General features: G+C 46.2%; 1 protein-coding gene across 2 annotated transcripts in view; it reads left to right on the plus strand.

Moving 5' to 3' along the window:
- LOC138284719 (protein argonaute-1) overlaps positions 1–24,757 on the plus strand; it is a 316,972-nt gene that overhangs the window by 166,575 nt on the left and 125,640 nt on the right. For both annotated transcript variants that reach the window (XM_069223832.1, XM_069223833.1), the window contains exons 6-10: positions 7,552–7,686; positions 19,265–19,352; positions 21,301–21,448; positions 23,612–23,731; positions 24,285–24,407. In XM_069223832.1, the coding sequence (XP_069079933.1) occupies positions 7,552–7,686; positions 19,265–19,352; positions 21,301–21,448; positions 23,612–23,731; positions 24,285–24,407 (614 nt within the window). The remainder of the gene's footprint in view (positions 1–7,551; positions 7,687–19,264; positions 19,353–21,300; positions 21,449–23,611; positions 23,732–24,284; positions 24,408–24,757) is intronic.

Below are 24,757 nucleotides of genomic sequence, written 5' to 3' on the forward strand. Positions count from 1 at the left end.
TATTTTGCAGAGAGACCTTAGCTCCCTCATTCTAAGATGGAGGTAAGGTGTGAGGTCGAGTTCCATCACACTCTCTTCTGCATTAGACATTATGGGGGTCATTCCAACTTTGGCGGGCGGCGGAGGCCGCCCGCCAAAGTTCCCCCGTCGAAAGACCGCGGGGGTCATTTCGACTTTCCAAATGGTCGCCCGCCGGCCCAGCGGGAAAGACCCTGCAACAAGGAAGCCGGCTCCGAATGGAGCCGGCGGAGTTGCAGGGGTGCGACGGGTGCAGTGGCACCCGTCGCGATTTTCACTGTCTGCAAAGCAGACAGTGAAAATCTTTATGGGGCCCTGTTAGGGGGCCCCTGCACTGCCCATGCCAGTGGCATGGGCAGTGCAGGGGCCCCCAGGGGCCCCACGAAACCCGTTCCCGCCATCCTGTTTCTGGCGGTGAAAACCGCCAGAAACAGGCTGGCGGGAAGGGGGTCGGAATCCCCATGGCGGCGCTGCAAGCAGCGCCGCCATGGAGGATTCCCTGGGCCAGGGGAAAACCGGCGGGAAACTGCTGGTTCCCCTTTTCTGACCGCGGCTTTACCGCCGCGGTCAGAATGGCCCTGGAAGCACCGCCAGCCTGTTGGTGGTGCTTCCGTGGTCCCCGGCCCTGGCGGTCATGGACCGCCAGGGTCGGAATGACCCCCTATGTTTCTAAAAGTTGGAATACTTTTTAAGAATCTAAAACTATCTCTAGAACTTAATTCAAACTTTCACAAAACCTTTAGACTCTAAAAGAAATGCTAACAGGGACTAACACAAGGCCCTAGCAGGACTTTTACAAATTTAGAAAAATAGCTCAAATTGCAAAAATCAGTTTCTAAAGACAATTTTTGGAATTTAGTCGTGTGATCAGGTATTGGCTGATTAGTCCAGCAAATGCAAAGTCTTGTACCCCACCGCTGATCCACCAATGTAGGAAGTTGACTCTGCATGCACTATTTCAAAGTAAGGAATAGTATGCACAGAGTCCAAGGGTTCCTCTTAGAGGTAAGATAGTGGCAAAAAGAGATAATACTAATGCTCTATTTTGTGGTAGTGTGGTCGAGCAGTAGGCTTATCAAAGGAGTAGTGTTAAGCATTTGTTGTACACACGCAAGCAATAAATGAGGAACACACACTCAGAGACAATTCCAGGCCAATAGGTTTTTGTATAGAAAAATATATTTTCTTAGTTTATTTTATGAACCACAGGTTCAGGATTTACATGTAATACTTTAAATGAAAGGTATTGCATGTAGTTACTTTAGGAACTTTGAATTAGCAAAATAGCATATACACTTTTCACATAAATCACATATAGCTATTTTAAAATTAGACACAGTGCAATTTTCAACAGTTCCTGGGGGGAGTAAGAGTTTGTTATATTTTGCAGGTAAGTAAACCACCTACGGGGTTCAAGTTTGGGTCCAAGGTAGCCCACCGTTGGGGGTTCAGAGCGACCCCAAAGTTACCACACCAGCAGCTCAGGGCCAGTCGGGTGCAGAGGTCAAAGTGGTGCCCAAAACGCATAGGCTTCAATGGAGAAGGGGGTGCCCCGGTTCCAGTCTGCCAGCAGGTAAGTACCCGCGTCTTCGGAGGGCAGACCAGGGGGGGTTTTGTAGGGCACCGGGGGGGACACAAGTCCACACAGAAAGTACACCCTCAGCAGCGCGGGGGCGGCCGGGTGCAGTGTGCAAACAAGCGTCTGGTTCTCAATAGGAATCAATGGGAGACCAAGGGGTCTCTTCAGCGATGCAGGCAAGGGGGGGGGCTCCTCGGGGTAGCCACCACCTGCACAAGGGAGAGGGCCACCTGGGGGTCGCTCCTGCACTGGAGGTCGGATCCTTCAGGCCCTGAGGGCTGCGGGTGCAGAGTCTTTACCAGGCGTCGGATCTTAGAAGCAGGCAGTCGCGGTCAGGGGGAGCCTCTGGATTCCCTCTGCAGGCGTCGCTGTGGGGGTTAAGGGGGGTCAACTCTGGTTACTCACGGTCTCGCAGTCACCGGGGAGTCCTCCCTGAAGTGATTGTTCTCCACAAGTCGAGCCGGGGGCGTCGAGTGCAGAGTGTCAAGTCTCACGCTTCCAGCGGGAAACGCAAGTTGTTTCAAAGTTGCTTCTTTGTAGCAAAGTCGCAGTCTTGGGTGAACAGAGCCGCTGTCCTCTGGAGTTCTTGGTCCTTCTAGATGCAGGGCAGTCCTCTGAGGCTTCAGAGGTCGCTGGTCCCTGGGGAGAGCGTCGCTGGAGCAGTGTCTTTAGAAGTGGGGAGACAGGCCGGTAGAGCTGGGGCCAAAGCAGTTGGTGTCTCCGTCTTCTCTGCAGGGTTTTTCAGCTTAGCAGTCCTCTTCTTCTTAGGTTGCAGGAATCTGAGTTCCTAGGTTCTGGGGAGCCCTTAAATACTAAATTTAAGGGCGTGTTTAGGTCTGGGGGGTTAGTAGCCAATGGCTACTAGCCCTGAGGGTGGGTACATCCTCTTTGTGCCTCCTCCCGAGGGGAGGGGGGCACATTCCTATCCCTATTGGGGGAATCCTCCATCTGCAAGATGGAGGATTTCTAAAAGTCAGAGTCACCTCAGCTCAGGACACCTTAGGGGCTGTGCTGACTGGCCAGTGACTCCTCCTTGTTTTTCTCATTATCTCCTCCGGCCTTGCCGCCAAAAGTGGGGCCGTGGCCGGAGGGGGCGGGCAACACCACTAGCTGGAGTGCCCTGGGTTGCTGTAACAAAGGGGGTGAGCCTTTGAGGCTCACCGCCAGGTGTTACAGTTCCTGCAGGGGGAGGTGATAAGCATCTCCACCCAGTACAGGCTTTGTTACTAGCCACAGAGTGACAAAGGCACTCTCCCCATGTGGCCAGCAACATGTCTGGTGTGTGGCAGGCTGCTAGAACTAGTCAGCCTACACGGATAGTTGGTTAAGGTTTCAGGGGGCACCTCTAAGGTGCCCTCTGGGGTGTATCTTACAATAAAATGTACACTGGCATCAGTGTGCATTTATTGTGCTGAGAAGTTTGATACCAAACTTCACAGTTTTCAGTGTAGCCATTATGGTGCTGTGGAGTTCGTGCATGACAGATTCCCAGACCATATACTCTTATGGCTACCCTGCACTTACAATGTCTAAGGTTTTGCTTAGACACTGTAAGGGCACAGTGCTCATGCACTGGTGCCCTCACCTATGGTATAGTGCACCCTGCCTTAGAGCTGTAAGGCCTGCTAGAGGGGTGACTTATCTATACTGCATAGGCAGTGTGAGGTTGGCATGGCACCCTGAGGGGAGTGCCATGTCGACTTACTAGTTTTGTCCTCACTAGCACACACAAGCTGGCAAGCAGTGTGTCTGTGCTGAATGAGGGGTCCCCAGGGTGGCATAAGACATGCTGCATCCCTTAGAGACCTTCCCTGGCATCAGGGCCCTTGGTACCAGGGGTACCAGTTACAAGGGACTTACCAGGATGCCAGGGTGTGCCAATTGTGGAAACAAAAGTACAGGTTAGGGAAAGAACACTGGTGCTGGGGCCTGGTTAGCAGGCCTCAGCACACTTTCAAATCAAAACTTAGCATCAGCAAAGGCAAAAAGTCAGGGGGTAACCATGCCAAGGAGGCATTTCCTTACACGTAGTTGCCTCAATATCCTCCTGTAAGCAATAACCAATTTCTTGCAGGCAGCGACGTATGACATGCCGCAGAAAATCAACGGGTTCGATATCTTCCCATTTCCGTCTCATACCCTGTAGTTCTATGTGCTTCAACCTGGATGGGGGGTCGTATAAAACACATCCCTTGGCCCCCATAAAAAGGTTGGAAGTAAGATCGGATCATGATCACTGAGTAGGGTCAGCTTTGTATACGGTGTGTCACAGTCATTTAGTGCAAAGGAAGGTAAAACAATATGGTCTATGACCGAAGATGAATAGGGGCCCCTATGAGTTGGAATTATCTTGCCGTTATCTCCATGCTTAAGTTCCATAAGCGTTAAATCAAATGTGGATAGCATCAAATTAAGGGCCTCTCCATATTCGTTATGGCAAAAATGGTTAAACCCTATCCCATCAGGGGTGGTAAGCCCACAGGACTGTGAGGAGGTGCGGGAACAAGGCTGAATATTAAAGTCCCCGGCCCAGAAAATAATGAGATTACGGCTGTTAGTTCATAAAAACATGGTTAGACTTTGTTCCAGGGTATAGGTGACCCTACAACGAGTGGCATCGAAAATGTTGTTGTAGTAGTTAATTAAGACCACATCCGCCATATTCTTAAACTTAAGCCATAGCAATTGGAAGTGTGCGATCTCCATAAAAGATTTTTTAACCACTCCCAGGAGTTTATTAGAAATAAATACCAAGAGCCCCCCGCCCAGGCTCTTCCAGATTGTGAAGGTGTAGCTGGCAGGGGGTGTGAGGTAAATCCATGTACATAGACAGGTAAAACACACCAGGTTTCTTGAATGCAAACCACATCTAGCTTGCTAATTATTGAACCCCACTCATCAGTCTCGGTTTTACCACTTAGGCCCTGCACGTTCCATGTTGCAAAGTAGTGGCGCCCATTAGTGTTAACGATGCACCTGCATCTGTGGTTCTTCCAAACCTTGGGTGGCTGCTTTTGGAACTACTACAGTCGGTTTCCCATCCCCATTTTAAATAGGTTCCCCGGCAACCATACCATCTGTGCCCTGGTGGACTATGAATAACTTATTGGGGTTCGTGACCATCTTAAGTTTGGCTGTTCCATCTTTCCTTAGCCTCATCCTCTCACTGTCTACAGGGTCCTTGTATAGCAGTCAGTCAATATCTGTCAATGAACTTAATGCCCGGTATTTATTACTTAGGGGTAACGGGGAGGAGGGATGTAAATTATCACTGTGTACGATGCCAGGGTGTGCCGTTGTATGCCATGGCTGATTATGAGGGAAATGTCTGTGACCTGGCTGACCAGATTGCAAATGTCTATAGAATACACCTAGCAGGAGCAATTCTGGGGTGTTTCTAACTTGGGGGCGAAAAGAGGCCCTGGAAAGGATATCCCTCACCAACCAAGGATTTCTAAAATTGATAATAATGCAATTGCCCCTGGTCTTTCCCTAACAGGCCCACCCACCCTACTCTCCTAGTTAGTATTATATGATGGGCCTAATCCATTGAGAATAGAATATTCTGCGCTAGCCAGTGCATACCCTTGTTCTTCAGGTCCCCCCGTTGCTCACTCTGGTTAGGTCGTAGAGTGGGGATATTGGCTATGATAATAACATAAGGGCAAGACTCTGGGGGTAGATTGATAGTAGGCAGTTCTTCTCTCTGATGTAGACTGGCAGGCCCGCTCTTCTCAGGGTTCAAGGGGAATCGTTCAGATGTTTCAGGATTTTGTATAGGTCGTACCCGGTGGTTTCTTCTTAGAGGCTATTTGCCACCCAGTAGGTTGGTCTATATTATGGGCCTCCCTTACTTGCCTGGGATGCTCTATATTTTGAGCCTCCCTTGCGTAGGTGCAGTTCCTGGCAGATCTAAGGTGTCTGTGCCCTGTGATATATGTCAATGACCTGGTTCATCAGGAGTAGTATTCTGTGCCACAGGGGTTCTGAGGGTTGGTGGACCCCGTTGGCAGAGTGAGTTTCTGGCACATTTCCAATATTTTCTCTAACTCCCCCTCCAGTTTGTCCAAGTTTGCATTAATAGGTTTAAGCAAGTTATCAAGAAAGGATGTGAAATTATTCCAATCTGTAGATACCATATTTTCAAACATGGAGGGAACCAGATTACTATCAGTGCCCCTTCTCCAACGTGTTTTCCCTTTTATGATAGGTGACTGGCTTACTAGTATAGGGTTTAAACTGGAAGGGATTCTAGGCTCTATCTGGACGTCCCCATTCCTCATGGCCACTGTATCGGTTGTGGGATGAATATCAGGTATGTATACAGGGGGGACGGGCGTACCCTCTAGTCCTTCTCCCAATCCTGCTGTCCCCAGGGATAAACACCTTGCGGCGAGGTCTATTTCCTTGGAAATGACCCCTACTGCTCCAACTAAAAAGGAGTCAATTGTGGAACGGCATGGTTCCATATCTGCCTTCTGTCCCCCATCTTCCTCTTACCCATAGTTAGGTTTTTGAGTTATCACCTTCTTGAGTGACTCTTCTGTCTGGGTGGATTACACAATAGCCTAGGCCTAAGAAGCCGGAACTCACCAAATTGCGGGCTAATACTTATGAGATGTCCAGCTATATTACTGGGAAAAAAGCCAAAGGAGTTTACTACAAAGGAGGAGAAGAGGCCAGAAAACCAAGAGGGTAGGCCCAGCCCAGCCCATGTCAGATGCTGATTGGCGCAGACGAGCCCACTCTTGCCACGGTTTTCACCCGGGCACTTCCCGAACGTGTTCCGCGCAGCAGAAGCACGAGCCTCAATTATGGCACCTTGGGCACGTCAAAGCTTTGTGGGCAGTCACCTCCCTTTGGTCTCCTGGGAGGTGTGGTTCAGCCCAGCCTTCCGCCTCTGTGTCACTAGGCAGAGTGATCCGCGCAGCAGAAGCGCACGTCTCAATTATGGTGCCTGGGGCACGTCAGAGCATTGTGGGGGGCCTCCTCCCTCTGGTCTCCTGGGGAGGTGTGGTTCAGCCCAGCCTTCCACCCCTGTGTCACTGAGCAGAGTGATCTGCGCAGCGGAAGCACGAGTCTCATTTATGGCACCTTGGGCGCGTCTGAGCGTTCTGGGTGGCCTCCTCCCTCTGGTCTCTTGGGAGGTGTGGTTCAGCCCAGCCTTCCGTCCCTGTGTCACTGAGCAGAGTGATGCATTATTGATGTATAAAATGAAGTTGCCTCCATCCAATTCATCTGTTTCTTTTATTGTGAAAAATATCTGACAGAATAGCTGAAACCGATCTTATAATCAACAAAATCTGTATATGCTACCTTCAGGTCAATTTCTTAAATTCACGATGTAGTTATGCTGGTACACACTTCACATTGTATACCTACAATCGGTAGCTACCATGTTTCCTTTCCGTCCACAAAATATTTGTTGGTAGACCTACTCATTTGAGTTACCAGTTTTTAATGAAAATGTTATTGCAGAGGATTATCTTGGGAGAGTTCATTAGAACAATGACTGGAGAGCCAATCTAGTCCTTAATAGTTGAACTTTAGCAGCAGTGGCATTGTGAAAATGATTTTGCATTTTCAGCCAATTTCCAGCTAGGATTTATTAAAGCTTTTTCTTACTTTGTGACGAGGTGTGAAAAAGTATTGTTAATCTGTTTCGTTGTTTTTGATCTTACTAGTGGGGTGCTTATGGGACAAGTGACCATGTATGTTTTACTGTGATTATATATCCTGTGGGCATTTGAAAGCAAGTGAGATTTTCGAAAATAAACGTTTTCGATCTGTGCATCATTAAAATGTCCAGTAATGTTGTTGGAACACTGATGACTGCGTTACATGTAAACTGGGCTCAGTTTGTCGTTTTTGTCACTGCGTGGAAAGGACTACTGGATGACGTGGTTTGTGTTGTTTCTCTATTAATACTACTCTTGCTTTCATTCTCGCTTCAGTGTCTGCCACAGCCTTCTACAAGGCCCAGCCAGTGATTGAGTTCATGTGCGAGGTACTGGATATCCGGAATATCGATGAACAGCCGAAGCCGCTCACCGATTCCCAGAGGGTGCGCTTCACCAAAGAGATCAAAGGTGAGGAGGGGGTCGCTCCGTCCCAGAACTTCTTTCTTGCTGGAGCTGAACGCTTAAGCGACCTGTAAGGCCTTGACCCGGGTAGTAGTTGGATACAAGGTAGTGTATGTGGTGCGTACCATCGTTTACCTCCTGTGATCTCCTCCTGTTACATAACCAAGATACTCCCTTTGACACCCATCGGGAAGTAGATTGAGCGCTAAATCGGGAAGTAGATTGAGCGCTAAAGAAGCTGGGAAGGAGGTTGGAACCCAAAGAGTTTGACCCAGTAATCACACTTTTAGAGCTATATGGGATTAAAAGTAAAATTTATTTTTATACATATGCAAAATATAAGGGGAGCTACAATGGCAGGCAACACAATAAACCAGAAAGTTATTTCTTCTTCTGGGGCTGAGATGTTTTAATACTTAAGACATTTCAAAACTTTTTCATAGTGTATTTTCAATCAGACACTTCACTCAAAATAACTTTGTGGTTTAACAACGATCGTATACCGTGTGGGAAGGATTGAGAGAGTTCTACTGTTTTTGAAATCACTCTGGTTTCAGATTTATTTTGCTTACAATCTCCAGTGAGGGCATCTAAAAGGGCCAGACCTAATTGTATAATACACTAAATGTGGAATGATAAATCTGCCCTTTGTCCTTGTTTCTCAAAGGCCCAGGGTTCTCAGACTAGTGGAAGGCGAGACATTAGGCTAAGGCAGCTAAGAATATGTCAAACATTTAAGTAGGCTTTAGCCGAGTACAACTGAAACTCCCACACTAAAAAATCCTACACCCGCGTCCAGGTCCGGGTATTAGGATTCACACAATCGGACTTCAGCCTGAGAGAGTGTCATTCATGGTACCCTATTCACACTTGGTGGGAATATCCATATATTGCTTAATTCTGGTACAAGAGGTAAATACTTATCTCAAATAACACACATACAAATAGATCGAGATGACAACATTATGCTACTAGGAGTATGGAGCAAAAAGTCCCCTGCAACTTACCCGAAACTGCTCTGTGACGCAGAACTGCAGGCAGCCAGACAAGATATTGCCAAACTGTGCGGTGGTATTCCAACGTCCATTTGTAAATACGTATAAAAACATCGGTTAGTGCATGGCAGCTGAGATGGAATTATACAAAAGCAGAGGTTTTCCAGGCAAATTCTCGAACCTATATAGAGTCTGTGCTGTGATGTACAAGATCCTGAATGAAATTTATTTAATAAGAGGATCCCAGGGGCGGAGAAATGGAGGGAAGGAAGTGAACATTATGGGTCATCCTCCTGACACTTTGTGGTTGTGCAACGTGAACTTAGACAAAACGGTAATACTGTCCTCAGCACAAAGTAAGAGTTCAATAGGAAAGGTTTTGTGCATTCTGTTTGTGGGTCTGACAACACCCATGGATTTAAATGTTTCTTGCTTTCTAAATGTGTTGACGCTATGCTGCTACGGCATAGCGTGCACATTTGCTCTAGCAAGCAAGCATTTGTTTTGTTCCTTTCTCAGCACACACTCTATCACCAAACTGATCTGCTGTGGGTTTTAAAAACCTGCAATCTTCGAAATTGCACTTCTACCGGCCACTGCACTCCTGCAACAAACTTTCATGATAGATTCTGGACCCAAACATTCCAACATCATTTAGCAGGGGCCTTGAGCAAACACCTTCTGTCCATTAACAGTAACCTGTTGTTTTCTCCAGCAAACTTATGTAGAAATAAAAGCTATTTTCATTTTAAACATTGAACACCCTACCAGTCAAGCAGCAACCATCCATGGCTGCACTGAGTGCGGTAGATGTGAAGTTTGCCATCACATGCACCGCTCCTCATCTTATACCCACCATTTTTTGATGTGTGTGAAGCACAAGGGAAGGCAGCGTCTGACGCCTTCCCAATCATCGCCCTTGAGTACAGTAGTACTCAGCTCTAGCTTATAGAAGTTCTTGATTGGTGGTCGGGTGGGCTAAAGTTGCCGCACTCAGACAGTCTGGGAAAGTCGTAAACTAGTGCATACTTGTGACACCTACATCTCCGCCATACCTGCAGCAAAAATGTTTGATTTGTTTCATAACAACATAAAGACAGTCCATAATCAGCATTAGATACAGGCTTCGCCGGGAGTCTAAGACCATACTAATTCCATAGTTAGAACGTAATCTCCCTCCCCGGAATCCCAGTGAGAAAATCTAGACTAATATAGAACCAGCTGTGATGTAGTTCCACCTGTACACTGGTTTAAGGGACCAGAAAACGCAGACCCCAGGTGCCCCGTATTGTACTATATTTGTTTGCACAACCTCTGGGTGTACACCGCCTCCTCAGCAATTGAACAATAATCAATACCCTCCAGCCGTACCCTGAAAGCTGGGGGCACCCCTGATCTCCTGTGCTTTGCTTTATCTTGCTTGGCAAGCACACACCCAGTGCCCACCCAGGTACATTGGCCACGTAGCCCATCTTACCCCGAGAAGACCCGTAGGACAGCATTGTTGGGGGGACTGCCTCAGTGGGACACTTGTTACCTCTTCTAGCATTCAAAGGGTTCTTTTTCCAGTAGGGCGAGATAACTGGGCATTCTCATATTGTGTGAATCCAAGTACCCTTTGCTTCCTTACACGTAAGGCACTCTGGGTCCGCCGCCCTTCCCATCTTCCATAACCTGTCTGATCTATAGTAAATTTAGTGGAAGTATTTAAATTGGATCAACCGTAGTCTGATAGGGATCACCAGTTGTGTGGCTCCCACTTTTGCCTCGACCTAATCTTCCTCTTCCAGTCCTCCGCTTCCCACCATTCCTGCAGTGTTACTTCTGGTTCTGGCACATTTACAATTATCGTCTTGTGCAATCGTGAAACTCCCTTCTCCCTGATCTATCCCATTGTGAGTTTGAGTTTCAGGGGGTTGTATTCTGGAAATGGGTCCAGGTCTTTCCCTAGATGCTCCAAAGCATGTTGCAGTTGTAGATTTAGAAAGATCCGAGACTGGTGTAACTCATACGCTTTGTTCAGTTGTGCAGAGGAGAGCCTGTGGGCCCAAACATCGCCCTTTTGGGAGATGCTCAGTTTGTCCCATTTCTGGAATCCCTGTAGTTGCATGGCTGACTTTAACCACAAACCCCATCCTCAGCAGTGTTTCCCTCGTAGGTCTTACAGCCCACTGCATCCATTTCAGGGCCTTATGCCAGCAATCGATGGGGACTGCCGTAATTTGAAGCAACAGCTGTGGGGCACTGACCAGGGGGGCGGTTCTGGGAATCCAGCTGGTTCTAAACAAAAGGCCAGGTTGTTTTTCCCCCAAAGAAACAATCATTAATCGGCAGCAGCACCACCACCCAGTAGTAAAGCTGTACATCCACCACCCTAGGACCTCCATCAAATGGCTATTGTATACACTTTTAATGGGCATTCCTGGAGGGAGTTCCTACCCAGACATAGGCATTGATAAGCACCTGCAGCTTTTAAACCATTGCTGTGGATTCCTGTCCGGGTAGTTTTTCAGGATATATAACAGTTGCAGGAGCATAATCTTTTTAACAAGGGTAATATGCCCCAGAGTATTGAATGCAAATGTACCCTAGTGTGCCAAATGGCCCTCAACCATACATTCCGGGGCATCAACCTCAAGTTCCCAACAGGTCTTGGGATCGGCAGATACTTGCATCCCCAAATATGAAAAGGCTCCGGTCACGCATTTGAGGTTTCTGAGGGCTTGAATTGGAGTGGGGAAAACAGACAGTAGAACCAGGGTGATTTGTCCTAGTTGACTCTTAAACCTGAGGCATCTCCATACAAGCTCAGCATTTGAATCAATCTAGAAATCAATGCCTCCGGTCACTGTATGAATAGCAGCACACCATCCGCGTAGAGCGAGATGCAATCCTCTATTCCCTCTTTCCATTGCAGGGCCCAAAATTGTACATCCCACCTCACCCATTCAGCCTGCGGTACAATAACCAGGGCAAACAGGTATGGGATAAGGGCCAACACTGTCTGGTGCCCCTCTGTATAGGAAATTTCCAGGACAGAGTACCATGCCCTCTTACCCTTGCCCACAGGACACTGTAGAGCAATTTGACACATCTCTGAAGTCAGTGGCCAAAATTCATGCATTGCTGCACTAAATGGAGGAAGGGCCATTCAACTGAGTCAAAGGTTTTCTCAAAATAGAGTTGAGCTATGTATGTAGGTTCAGACACCTCATGTGCCCTTGCTAACCATTGTTCAGCCACCTGAATCTATGCCTGGTCCCTCTAGCTGGCATAAAGCCATTCTGGTCTCTAGATATCAATGAGTGTATCACTTTTGGCGGCCCAGGTGACCATCACCTTTGCCAGCAACTCAGCCTCTATATTAATCAAAGAAATCGGCCTGTAGGATGCACTCTCACAGGTGGCTTGTTGGGTTTTGGAATGATCATCACAGTTTCTCCACTAAAGTTTGTGGAGTAGCATTCAGTTTGAAGGGCCTCCCCAAAAATGTCAAGCATCAGTTGAGTCATGACACTGGCGAATTTCCTAAAGAACTCAGCAGGGTATCCGTTGGACACAGAGCTTTCCCCAGTGGCATATACTGCACGCCTAGGTGTAGCTCCTCAATCGGAGGGCAAGGTCCATCCGCTCCCACGCTGTGAGCCTGGGCATTATCAGGCCCCACACAACTCGGGAGTAAATCTCCAATGAGTGGGGCATGCATGCTCTGTACAGTGTCTTTTAGTAGGCGTTTACAATGCCCTGAGCCTCGTGGACCATTTTCCACACCACCTCGCTGATCATCGGCACCACTCTTGCCCCAGCTTCACAGCTGGCTAACTAATATATGAGCTTGTCACTGAATTCATAGATATGGTGTTGTGTTGCAACTTTTGTGCCATCAAGCAACTGTTGCTTCAGAGCTTGCCAAGCCGCCTTCATCTGGCACCACCCCTCTTCATCTAGGGAAGCCACGCACCCTGGCGTTTGAGGGCAGATAAGTGCTCCTCTAAAGGTTTTGTCTTTCTGTCCTTCTCCCTTCGCTGCGCCACCAAATAAAATATTATTCTCCCTTGCAGCAGTTTTCATTGCTTCCCAGAGGACATTAGGCAAGATTTCGGGGGAAGCATTTTGTGTAGTGTAGACCTCAATCTCTTTCCCCAGCTGTTCGCAAAAGTGGCCTTCCTGCAACCACTCAGGATGAAGCCAACAAAGGTTTCATGACCCATTCCTCATTTCTCTTAGCAACTCCCCCCCCCCCCAGGTAATGATCAGATAACACTGTAGGGAGTATCAGCGCCCCCTCCACAACCAATAATTGTGCGATCAGGACAAAAATATAATCAAGTCTAGGAAAGGACATGTGTGGATAGGAGAAATAAATCGATTCTCTGGCACATAGATGGAATGACCTACCCTGACATCTGCAAGGCCCAGATAGGCTGCCCAGGAGCCCAAATTCGCCACTCTGTGGGCAACAGTTTTCCCACTAGTGTCTGCTGGTGTGTGCATTACATTATTAAAGTCGCCCCCGCAAAATTACGACCCTCTGGAGCCACAGCAACAACCTTTGTGAGATCTTGCAGGGTGCCAGCTCTCATGTCTTGCGGGACATACACTCTAATTATTGTCAGGGTCCTCCCTTTTATAGTACCCGTAACCTGCACAGAGCATCCCAGATCTTTAGCCACAGTATCAGCAACCACCATGGGGAACATCTTATGCAGCAAAACAGCCACCCTCTTGGATCCTCCAAGGAACCCTGCATGATAGACACTATCAAAGCCATAGCAGCCCTAGCAGGTTACAGTTGTTGCCGAGCAAGTGGGTGTCCTGAAGAAGGAGCACCTTTTGAGCCATTTCTGTACCTTGGCGTAGTATCACATCCCTCTTGACCATATAAGTGAGTCCATTAACATTCCATATAATCAGTCTATGGGGTAAAATGTTGGGCACTTGAGTCATAGTGGATCACATGGAATCTGAACAGCATCTGTTGCATGCATGTGCTGCCCCCGTTGTGTGGTGAAACCTTCCCACCTCCCACTCAACACTTTTAAACATGACGCATCTGTCCGCCTCATAATCGCCTAACAAATAAACATAAACAAGAAAAATGTAAGATAAGAAATCTAATTAAGCTCTACTGCAGAACGAGGAAGATTTACCACAGCTGCCGGTATCGTCCAACATCAAACCTCCCAAACCTGTTGTGCACAGTGCCAGGGAGTCTTTCATCGCCACCTCCAACACGTGCTATGTGCTTGTAAGGAGCGTAAAATTTCTTATGGTTCCTGTGACTGTCATCAGCAGGGGCTGTGGCAGGTGTCATTGCCTGAACCTGAAGAGAACGAGTCTCTTCCCCAGCCCACACCATGTTTAATTGAGCAATGCCTTTACTGGGTGTGCCGTTTGGAATTATGCACAAGGTGGGTTTATGCTCTCACAGTTGTCATAGGAGCACCAGACACCTGGGATATTGACTTCCTGTCCTCCAGCCAGTCCCACGTGACTTCTGTGGTGTCAAAGAAAAAGGCCTTTCTTTGAAATAGTACCTTTAGTCTAGCTGGATAAAACTTGTATTGCAGTTGTAGGTTTAGCCTTTGCTTTACCTCCAAGAAGAACATACGCTGAGTCTGCACTTGATGGTGTAGTCCAGAAGCAACATGATTTTCGCAGTTGCACAGAGCAGATCTGATTGTAATCTCACTTGCTGGAGAATTAGGTTTCTGTTGATATAATTGAGCACTCTCATAATGACTTGGCAGGGTGGAACCTTAGGAGCTATGTGGACCAGTGCTCTGTGGGCCCATTCCAAAAGGAAGCATGGTGAAAAGTCTGCTGCCGCAATGCAGAAACTTAAACCAGTCTGTGAAGAAGGCCTCTGGCCACTAGCCCTGTGCGACCTGTGACAGCCCCACAATCCAGAGGTTATTGTGGCGTAACCTGCCCTACGTATACTTAGCTCTCCTTTTGAGCTGCTTGGTCAGCACCCACAATCAGTTGATTTCCTCAAGAGAAAGGCTCACTTCAGTCTCCTGGGTTGAGATTCTGCGCTCCGTCTCAGTCGCATGGGCTGACATGTTGCCCAGGTCCTGTTGGAGAAGCACCAGTCCCACCCCCACTCCACCGATGTTCTTGAGGAGGTCCTTATGGCAATCTTTTATAGCCTGGAGTATTGCAGCTGGGGAAATCTGTTCACCAGGTGGCGAAAGGATCCCCTGCACTGAGCCCAGCCCAGCCAAGAAGTGAGCGGGCCTAGTGAACTTATCAATTTTCTCCTGGTCAGGGACTGCTGCCTTGTCTTTCACCATAATGTCTGCAAGCAGAGTGTGCCCCCCGCAGAAATCACAGATTTGGAGGAGTATGCTCTAGAGTTTTCTAGGGGCCACCACCAGCACCTTTATGGCCTATTGTTCCAAGGGGTCCAGGATCCGCCTGCAGGCCCCCCAATGCAAAGCAGAAGAATGTGTGAAGGCTGAGCCCACATGCAACTTCTGCAAGTTGTCGCCTGTCTCAAGCCCTGGAAGGCTTCCCAGCCACTCCGCCCCCAGGGCCCTTGTATTTGTATTGCTCCAGCTCAGACCTAGAAATGAATGCATCCTTTCAGAGCACTTTTACATGGTTACGCTTCAAGATGTCATTCCATTACTGCAACAAGGCGACTTCATGGCCGCACTCAATCTGAAGGACGCCTATTTCAACATCCCTATTTATCTGGCTCACAACCGATACCTCAGGTTCGTAATCAACGGACATTTCCAATTCAAAGTACTCATCTTTGAGGTCTCAACCACCCCTAGGGATCTTCACCAAGTGTCTTGCAGTAGTAGCTGCTCACCTGCTCAGATAAAACATACATGTCTTTCCATATATATTTTGGCGATTGGGATATCAAAAGCTCAACTTATCAAATGTTCTCCCAACACACTCAGGCAACAATAAACCTATTTCTTCAGTTAGACTGTACCATCTTTGCAGTCAAACTCCACCTCTAACCCCTTCAAATACAACCCTACCTAGGAGCAATCCTCGATTCACAACGTGGGTTAGCTTACCCCAGTTCTGCACAGATTCAGTCCTTCCAGGCTCCTATCCCACAGTTCAAACCTCATCAGCTAATAACAGGCCAGTGTCTCTGCATGCATGATGGCTTCATGCATAGCCAAAGTACCTCATGCCAGATTCATCATGCATCTGTAGCAAGAGTGCTTAGCGCACCAATGGACTCAAGCGAAGGGCCAATGGGACGAACTACTGTTGGTAGGCCGCAAGCTTGTCACTTTCTGCAGTTGTGGAACACCAATAATCAAAGGATGGCCTTTCCCTGACCCAGTTCCACAGAGAATCATAACAACGACACAGTCCTTGCCTGCTGTGGAGCGCCTTCACAAGATCGGACTGTCCAGGGACGCTGGACACCCAGCCAGAGACATCACCATATCAATCACCTAGAGTCGCTAACAGTTCACCAGTCGCTCAAATCATTCCTCCCCCACCAGATTGGCAAGGTAGTCCTGATAAAAGCAGACATAACTGCCATGTATTAGATCAAAAAGAAGGGGAGCACCAGGTCCCTTCAGCTGTCTCAGCTAGCCCAATCCATTTGGAGGTGGGCTCTCAGAAACAACATTCACTTGTTATCGGTGTAGCACCTGGGAGCGGACAGTTTTGTAGATCTCCTCAGCAGGAGTCACCAACAAATCCATGAGTGGGGTCTCCACCCATACTTTGAGTTTGAGTCACCCAGAAATAGACCTTCTCGACACAGCAGAAAACACCAACTGCCCAAGCTTCGCCTCTTGGTTCCCGCACCCACAATCCAGGGGCAATGCACTGTGGATGACTTGGTCTGGGATGTTTGCTTACACTTTTCCTCCTCTTCCACTGCTTCAGTTTGTGGTCTGCAAACTTTGTCGGACATCTCCCACCCTCGTCCTAATGGCTTATACATAGGCGTGGCAACCATGGCACACCACACTCCTAGAACTCTTAGTAGTTCCCCACAAACTACTGCCAAACAGGCAGGACCTTCTTGCGTAGAGCCATGGAAAATTCAGGCACCCAAATCCTATGTCCTTCAACCTTGCCATCTGGCTCCTAAGGTCCTAGAGTTTGGTTATTTAAATCTACCACAACCTTGTATGGACATCCTTAAAGATGCATGCAAACCCACTACTCATGCTTGTTATGCAGCGAAGTGGAAAAGATTTGTCCACTATTGTAATGCAAAACACATTGATCCTTTAAATGCCAAAGTGCAAGACATGGTCTGTAACTTATTTCATTTACATACTACTGGTCTAGCTTTTACATCTATAAGACTACACCTGGTGGCAGTAGCTGTGCATCTACAAAACAGACAACACATTTCGCTATTCAGGAATTCTGTCATTAAAGCCTTCTTATAATTTCTTAAGAGTCATTTTTCCTGGGTTGCCACCAGCCCCCACTTGGAATCCCAATATTGTACTAACACGATTAATGTGCTCTCCATTTGAGCCCCTGCACTCCTGACCCCTCCAGTTTTTATCATGGAAATTATATTTTCTCGTTGCTATCACTTCACTCAGACGTGTCAGTGAGCTTCAGGCATAAACTTTAGAAGAACTTTTCTTCCAACTTATAGAGACAGGGTGGTACTATGTACCAATCCTACATTTCTTCCAAAGGTGGTCTCTCAATTCCACCTTAATCAATCTATTGAATTGCCAGTATTTTTCCCCAACCTGACTCCGATGCGGAAAGGGCTCTACCCACCTTAGATGTAAAATGAGTCCTTATGTGTTATATTGATAGAACCAAATCATTTAGAAAAACACAACTCTTTGTTGCCTTTTTAAATCCACACAAAGGAAGTGCCCTTTCTCACTCGGCATTGCACACTGGATTGTCAAATGTATTCAAACATGCTATGCTAAAGCTAAAATAACTTTACCTATCCCTCCTAGAGCTCACTCCACTTGTAAAGAAGGAGCTTCAATGGCCTTCCTAGGAAATATACCTATACCTGACATATGTAAAGCAGCTATATGGTCTACACCACATACATTTACAAAACATTACTGTGTAGATGTGCTGTCACATCAACAATCCAGTGTTGGCCATGCAGTTCTACGTACATCATTTCAAACAACTTTAACCCCCACAGGTTAGCCACTGCTTATTGTGGAGGACTGCTTATCAGTCTATGCTAAGCATGTATATCTAAAGCCACACACGCCTCGAATGGAAAATGTAATTTACCCAGTAAGCATCTCTTTGTGATGAGTAGTGCTGTAGATTCACATGTGCCCACCTTCCTCCCCGGACAACAGTGTTTGTTACAGTTACTTTAATAAGTTATCACACATTCATTTAGCATTGACATCTCATACTATGCTGTGCTTCACATTCCATCCTCACCCGCCTAGCAGGAAAACAATCTAACAATGGAGTTGATGACCATGCGCATTACCATCCAGAGGAGGAGTTACTGTACCTCGAGACTCAAAAGACTTTCTTCTAAGAAAAACAACTTGCACACATCTAAGCCCAGCACTAGATGGCAGGATTATGCTAAGCATGTGAATCTTCATCAGTAGGTGCCACAAACTAATGATTACTGGGAAATAACATTTTCCCTAAGGAGAACGGAACAGATTTTACACCAAAACAGTCAGGAGACACTTCTCCACGGGATACAGGTAAAAACTTTGAGCGCAGCACTATGTTTAAAAGTATAGCCTAGTTTGAAGGAACCTAGAGGGACTGTTGACTGTGGATGGGGGTACACCTTGTCCTAAAAAGCCTAATGCTCCTCCAGTTGATGTTCTGCCATGTGTCTGTTAAAATAGCACAGATTTTGTTTAAAATGATTCTGCCATTAAACACCTTGGAGCTAAATATATATGCTCAGGGCTTTAGATATAGCTGCATCTTGTAAGGGAAAGGAATCTGGTTGAAGGACGTTGCAGGCAAGAAAATGTTCTTTAAAGTCTTCTTTCCAGCAGTGTCCTACTTTGTGACAAAGACATTTTAAGCACACCTATGTTTGCTGCCATAGACGAAGTAGCATTTCTCCACCTGCTGTCTTGGCATGCAGTCACCAGTGGCTGCTTCCAGGAGCACTTTAGCATTGCTGCTGTTGCCTGGTAGCCATTGTGCTCAATTTGCTCCCTAACTCCAGCCTGTGCCAGGAGACCCTTTGGTCACTTTTACTTCCATGTTAATCGTGAAGATAGCTTTCTCCAATCGCCCCAAGCCACCACATCTTTGCAAAACATAGATACAGTGGCATACAGCTTTACTGTCAAACAAGTAGCAAACACGCATGGAAAAAGTTTTTTTGGCATGACATCCATCGCAGATCTGAATAGTCATTCAACGTCCACAAGGGCACAAAGAGGGTACGGTTCCGATAATGGAGTACCACTGCTAGCAGTGATATTAAATACGTGTTGTGTTCTGAGAAAATAAACTTGTTGCATTTTTGAATTGTGGTCCAAGAAAATATTAAGATCCACTGCTGCATAGCACAGTTTCAGAAAAACCTTCACTAGCGAGTTAGTGTTGGATTTCAGAGGATGAAAGCAGTAATAACACATCTCCCACTTTTACTTTGCTAGGTCTGAAAGTGGAGGTGACACACTGCGGACAAATGAAGAGGAAATACAGGGTCTGTAACGTCACTCGACGGCCCGCCAGCCATCAGACGTAAGCCAGTTGTGGGGGGTTAGGGGGCAGTGGGCACTCTGCACGAGTGCTACAAAGCAAAGCATTATTTACAGGTTATTTGTTTGACGTGTTCTGGGAGTCCCCAAATCACTGTTCTGTTTTGTGTCTCCAAAGTTTTATTTCTTGTTGCAAATGAGCGAAATGCATATTTTTATGGCGCCTGGTCATGTAAAGGTTTGGTCCTCTATTAATATTCTCTCAAACTATTGACAACTTTCTTTTATACCATACAAATAGACACAAATGTTTTCTAGACATGATATCTTATTACTTTTACAGGCTTGATGTGCTTCGGTGTAGTGCACCATGCTCCTTCCTGGAATAGATTCATATGTTTTGTCTTTTCTGACTCCTGTCAGGTGGCTGGATTTAGAATAGTACTTGAAAAAAGAGTGGTTGTCAACAGAGATATTGGCCACAATCCAACTTGATGTAGCTGAAAAGGAGACACGCTACAGTAATGGTACACTGTCCCTGTTTGCACGCAGCACATCTTTAACTTGGTAAAATGCACACTGTTACTGATAATTCACTGCCTCTTAGGGGACTGTCCTGGTCCGTGGCGTGACCCATCTGTAAAAAGTGTTCCTCTCGCAGACTGGGGCAGTGCACCCTACTCCCAACAATGGACTGCTCCCTAAGCCTGTAATATAGATGAGATGCACTGTCCCTGCTTACCTTGTGGTGCAGGTTTAACTAATTGCGCTGAGCGCAGGCAGGGGCAGAATACCATGTTGCACATAATGCGCTGCCCACAGGGCATGCATGAACTTGCACTGACCTGGGGGCACTGTATCAGTGAAAGGCGGAGTAGCTTGGTGAAGCAGCAGGTCTGTCTTTGTGCATGCAGCAATGTGACCTGCATATTGAAAAGAGACAGAGATCCCCTTGCAGGTGGGAGAGGTGAGTGACTGCACCTACCTGCAGGAGGTCGCCTGGGGACCCCGCTCCTGCCCTGAAGCAGCCCCTGCATCTTTCACTGTGTGACCCCCCCTTTAATTCCTCCAGAGGGCTTTCCCCAGGAGACAGACTGTAGGCTACACTTTTGTGGCTCCCAGTCAGTGCTCTTCCTGGCCTCTGTGCCCGCGTCCATATTATGGCAGAGGTAAAGTGTTTCCCTCATTTGCATGGGGATACCCCTCCACAAATGATTAAACAGTTTTAAGACAGCACCAACACTATGTCCTGGCTGTACCAGTCTTACTGAAGGGGCTACAGAAGCTTCTGCAGCCACTTCTGTAATACAGCAGTGCAGAAAACAGGTACACACACCCATTGTTGCCTCAGAGTGGAAAGGCCATCCCAACTAATCTGCCTCCATGGCTATATATATAGTGCCAGCAGAACAAATGTGCCTTACATATCCACTATGCCTCCCTCCCCATCACTGCTTTGCCTATTTTCGAAAATTATTTTAGTCCACTTTGTAGTTAAAACTCTTACCACAGCTGAACACAACACCGTTTTAAATACAAAAACTCTCTTCGAGCTACCGTTGTTGGAATGGAGCCCAGTTGATCGTTTGAGGATCTCAAATAGAACAAATACATTAAAAGCCAAATTCAAGATTTTCCACTCAGTCAAGTCATGCACATTGCTTCCTAGTATTTAATGTGACTCTGTAAAAACTACTCATGCTGTGCTAAAATGTTTATTATCCATATGTACATATTTTATTGCTGACTTGTAGCAATACTTTTGGCTGATAGATTTAGATGCTGATATGGGCATGAATCTGTAGAAACCATTGATCAACCCTATTTATGTTATGTTATGTATTGTGCCTCCCGAAGGAGAACGTGCTTGGCTAATGAATAATTTTAATAATTATGCACTAGAGTGTATTTAATAACTTGGGGTTTGGGGTCCCATGGGAGCTCACTTTTTTGATTAGTTTGTGTCACTTATCTGTCGGTTTTTGTTACAGGTTCCCACTGCAACTGGAGAGTGGTCAAACAGTCGAATGTACTGTTGCCCAGTACTTTAAACAAAAGTACAACCTGCAGCTTAAGTACCCCCACCTCCCGTGCCTTCAGGTGGGCCAAGAGCAGAAGCACACCTACCTGCCTCTCGAGGTGAGATAAGGTTACATCAGGACTTCTTTGTGGGAGTGGGCTTCCAATGTTGTAGCACATCTGGCGATTGTGAACTGGTTGCAATCCTTAGAGAACCTATTCTTTCCTGTGCCGAAAGGCTGCTCACCGATCTGATTCCTTAGGGTGCTGCAGCTTGGCTGATCAGACACTGTAGGATATGCAAGTGCTTCAGACTATGAATATTCAGAAAATGGACAGAGCCAAGGGCATCAGAAACCAAGCCATGTGTTTGGGTGAATCCATTCCCCACTGAGTCTCCAAATCAGGGTCAGGCAGCCCTGGACTGTTTGTGCGCTGACATATTTAGCTTTCAATGTCTTTGACTTTACTTTCACTTCTTATGAATGTTGGCATTCTTTACAACTGTTAATCTTTCAGTAGGCCTCTTCTTGAAAGATTCCTCTCCCTGCACCCAAAAAAATTAAAAGGGGTAGTTTTGAGATAAGAGTTTGAATGAAACCTCGTGTTTAACTAATGATTTTAAAACACGGATTCTGCAAAAATATTTGCAAATATTTGTAATTAACCAGTTTGATGTCTTCAAATATTATAACCTCAATATCGAGAACTGGAGGGACGTTATTCGTCACAGACATACATTTAGGAGATGCAATATCCCTGATTTTGGCTGCAAACAATGATGGTTGGAAATATATCAAAAAGTCTTAACCAGTGATAATGACTTTAGAAATCATTCCATACTTTTTGGCAAATCAGGACTAACTGTACGCAACCTTTTTTTGCTGTGCTCTAAAATTAGCAGCCTACCCAGAACGTCTAAGTTATGTCTTCGTTAACATCTCCTTTGAGCTGGAATACAAACCACTGCTGTCACATTCTTTCTCCTCAGCTTCACCTCCACATTGCAGAGCTTGGAAGAGAAATCATGATTCTGCAGTTTTCTTTGTGGCATTGCAGTGCTTTTGATCTTCAAAACCAGGACACGCTTTTCTGTCGCCTTCTACCAGGAAACCTTGCTTCCCAAAAACATTGATCTGTTGAAGATACATTTTTGGGCTAGTGAGTTTAGGACTAGCCAGATAATATGCCATGATTTCCTTCAACGCTTCCTCCTTTCTCACTTTTAGCTAACAGTTTTAAGAGCACTCTGTGCTAAATTATACCTTTTTTGCTGCAAGGGACGCACGTGTTTTTTTTGTTTTTTGTACCTTTTCTCTGCTGCCTTCTTCCTATGTTTAATGTATACCTTGATGTTTGAATAGACAGAGCACAAAGCTTTGTCCCACAGGTTTAAATCCAAATGGATCAGATTCTGTATTTTGTCTTCTGGAGATCGATGAAGCGAGCACTATCATGTTTGGTCTGCTAGCAGAGACAAAGATTCTTAGTAGTAATGAAGAGAATACACTCAAAGAACACACTTAATACAGCAACTCTCCTGCAATGGTCACCTTCTCCCAGTACGAAGCCAACTCCAAAACAAAACGTTCAGAGCAAGGAACCAGTCGCAATTCTGGTTCATCTATGATTACTATGCAGTCTGCACGCAGTGTAGTGAATTCCATGGTCCCTTTTCTCCTGGCTTTGCCAAGTTGCATAAGGGGGAGGGTAAGTGTCTTCTTAACAATTTACTGCAGTGCTTCACCTGCATTTCAGGTGATGAGCCAGGCTTTGGTTGTCCCTCTCATGTTAGAAGTGCTGAATGTTTATTCTCTTGAGCCAGCTTTCTCTGCTAATCTGGTTGCTCCAAACCTTGCTGTTTGCACACCTTTTTTCTTCTTGTTCTTGTTGTTTTTGTTCTTCTTCTTCTTGTTCTTCTTCTTCTTCTTCTTCTTCTGGTTCTTGTTCTTCTTCTTCTTCTACTTGTTCTGGTTCTTGTTCTTCTTGTTCTTTTTGTTCTTCTTGTTCTTCTTTTCCTGAGCTTTGTCTTGGGTTGACAGCCTGCGCATGCATACCTAAACATCTAGTGAGGCTGAGAAAGCCTCCTAGGGAGGTAGTGGCTTGTTGAGGTGCTGCCTGTGACAGAAATACACAAGTTATAGTTGTGCTAGATAGGGAGAATTACCAACTGGCCCTGACTCTGTTTTCCTGAACTGCCAGGAAGAGAGCAGGACTGCAGGAGGTTTTCTATGGCATTAAAAATGTTGATGGGGCTTTTCTCTTTTTTTTCTTTTTCTTCAGGTTTGTAATATCGTGCCAGGCCAGCGCTGTATTAAGAAGCTGACGGACAATCAGACGTCCACCATGATAAAAGCCACCGCCAGGTCGGCCCCCGACCGCCAAGAGGAGATCAGTCGGTTGGTGAGTGTAGTACAAGCATAGAGTATCCAGTTAGTCCATAGATGATTATAAAGCTCAAGGCCGGTCCATGCTAGAAGAGGCACAAGAGAGCACAAAAAGTGAGATTGAAGGTGTCCCTGCCTGTGCTGTGAATGCCCTCTCCTTATGGAACTTCATTGGCATGGTTAGTTAACCTGTGTAGAAGCTACAGGAATAGTTTCTTCTGTTGCTGGAGACTTATAAACAGAGGGCACTTAAAATAGACATAGAAGAAGTTTGCAGCTTTGGAATCCTAAAAGTAGATGTGAGCCACTGGAACAGTCTTTACCAGCTTGTACCATCAAGTATTCCGGCTATGGACTGTCACAAACTTTAAAAGTCGGTGAATGTAAATACTAGAATTTTAATGTAGGTGCTCCTGAACATTACGCAGGTTTGCTCTAATGCCACATGCTATGCACACTGCATTTTGCAACACCTGTAGGAGTTGGAGAGGGGTGATAAGCTCCACCTCTTGAATAATTAGCCCTGTTTCTTGATTCTCAAAGATTTTGATTTACTTTACCCATCACAGATGAAGAACGCCAGCTATAACCTGGACCCTTACATCCAAGAATTTGGTATCAAGGTGAAAGATGACATGACAGAGGTGACTGGGAGAGTGCTTCCTGCACCCATTCTTCAGTACGGGGGCAGAGTAAGTAAATTGTTAGGTGTGAAGTGCAAGAGTTACTGGTTGAAGCAAAATCTCTGATTGAAAATAATTTTTTGTTTAGTTTATATCATGGTAGCCCCGCTTTGTGGAGGGGCTGTTATGATTCATCTCAAATAATCAAGGAATATTTTGTCACTGGAAATATTTTGGTTCCTTTGGAAGTTGGCAGTATTATGAGATCTTCCAGACAATACACCGTGTCCTCAAAACGTTTGGTGTTTTTGTCTCTGAACTCTATTAATAGAGATATAACTCTTTTTTTTTTTTTAAAAGGCAGCAAAAGGACAGATGAATGAGGCAGAGTTGCCGTCCATGCCTGACAACATCAAGTT

Source organism: Pleurodeles waltl, chromosome 3_1, assembly GCF_031143425.1.
Source record: "Pleurodeles waltl isolate 20211129_DDA chromosome 3_1, aPleWal1.hap1.20221129, whole genome shotgun sequence".
In the NCBI taxonomy this organism is placed as follows: Eukaryota; Metazoa; Chordata; class Amphibia; order Caudata; family Salamandridae; genus Pleurodeles; species Pleurodeles waltl.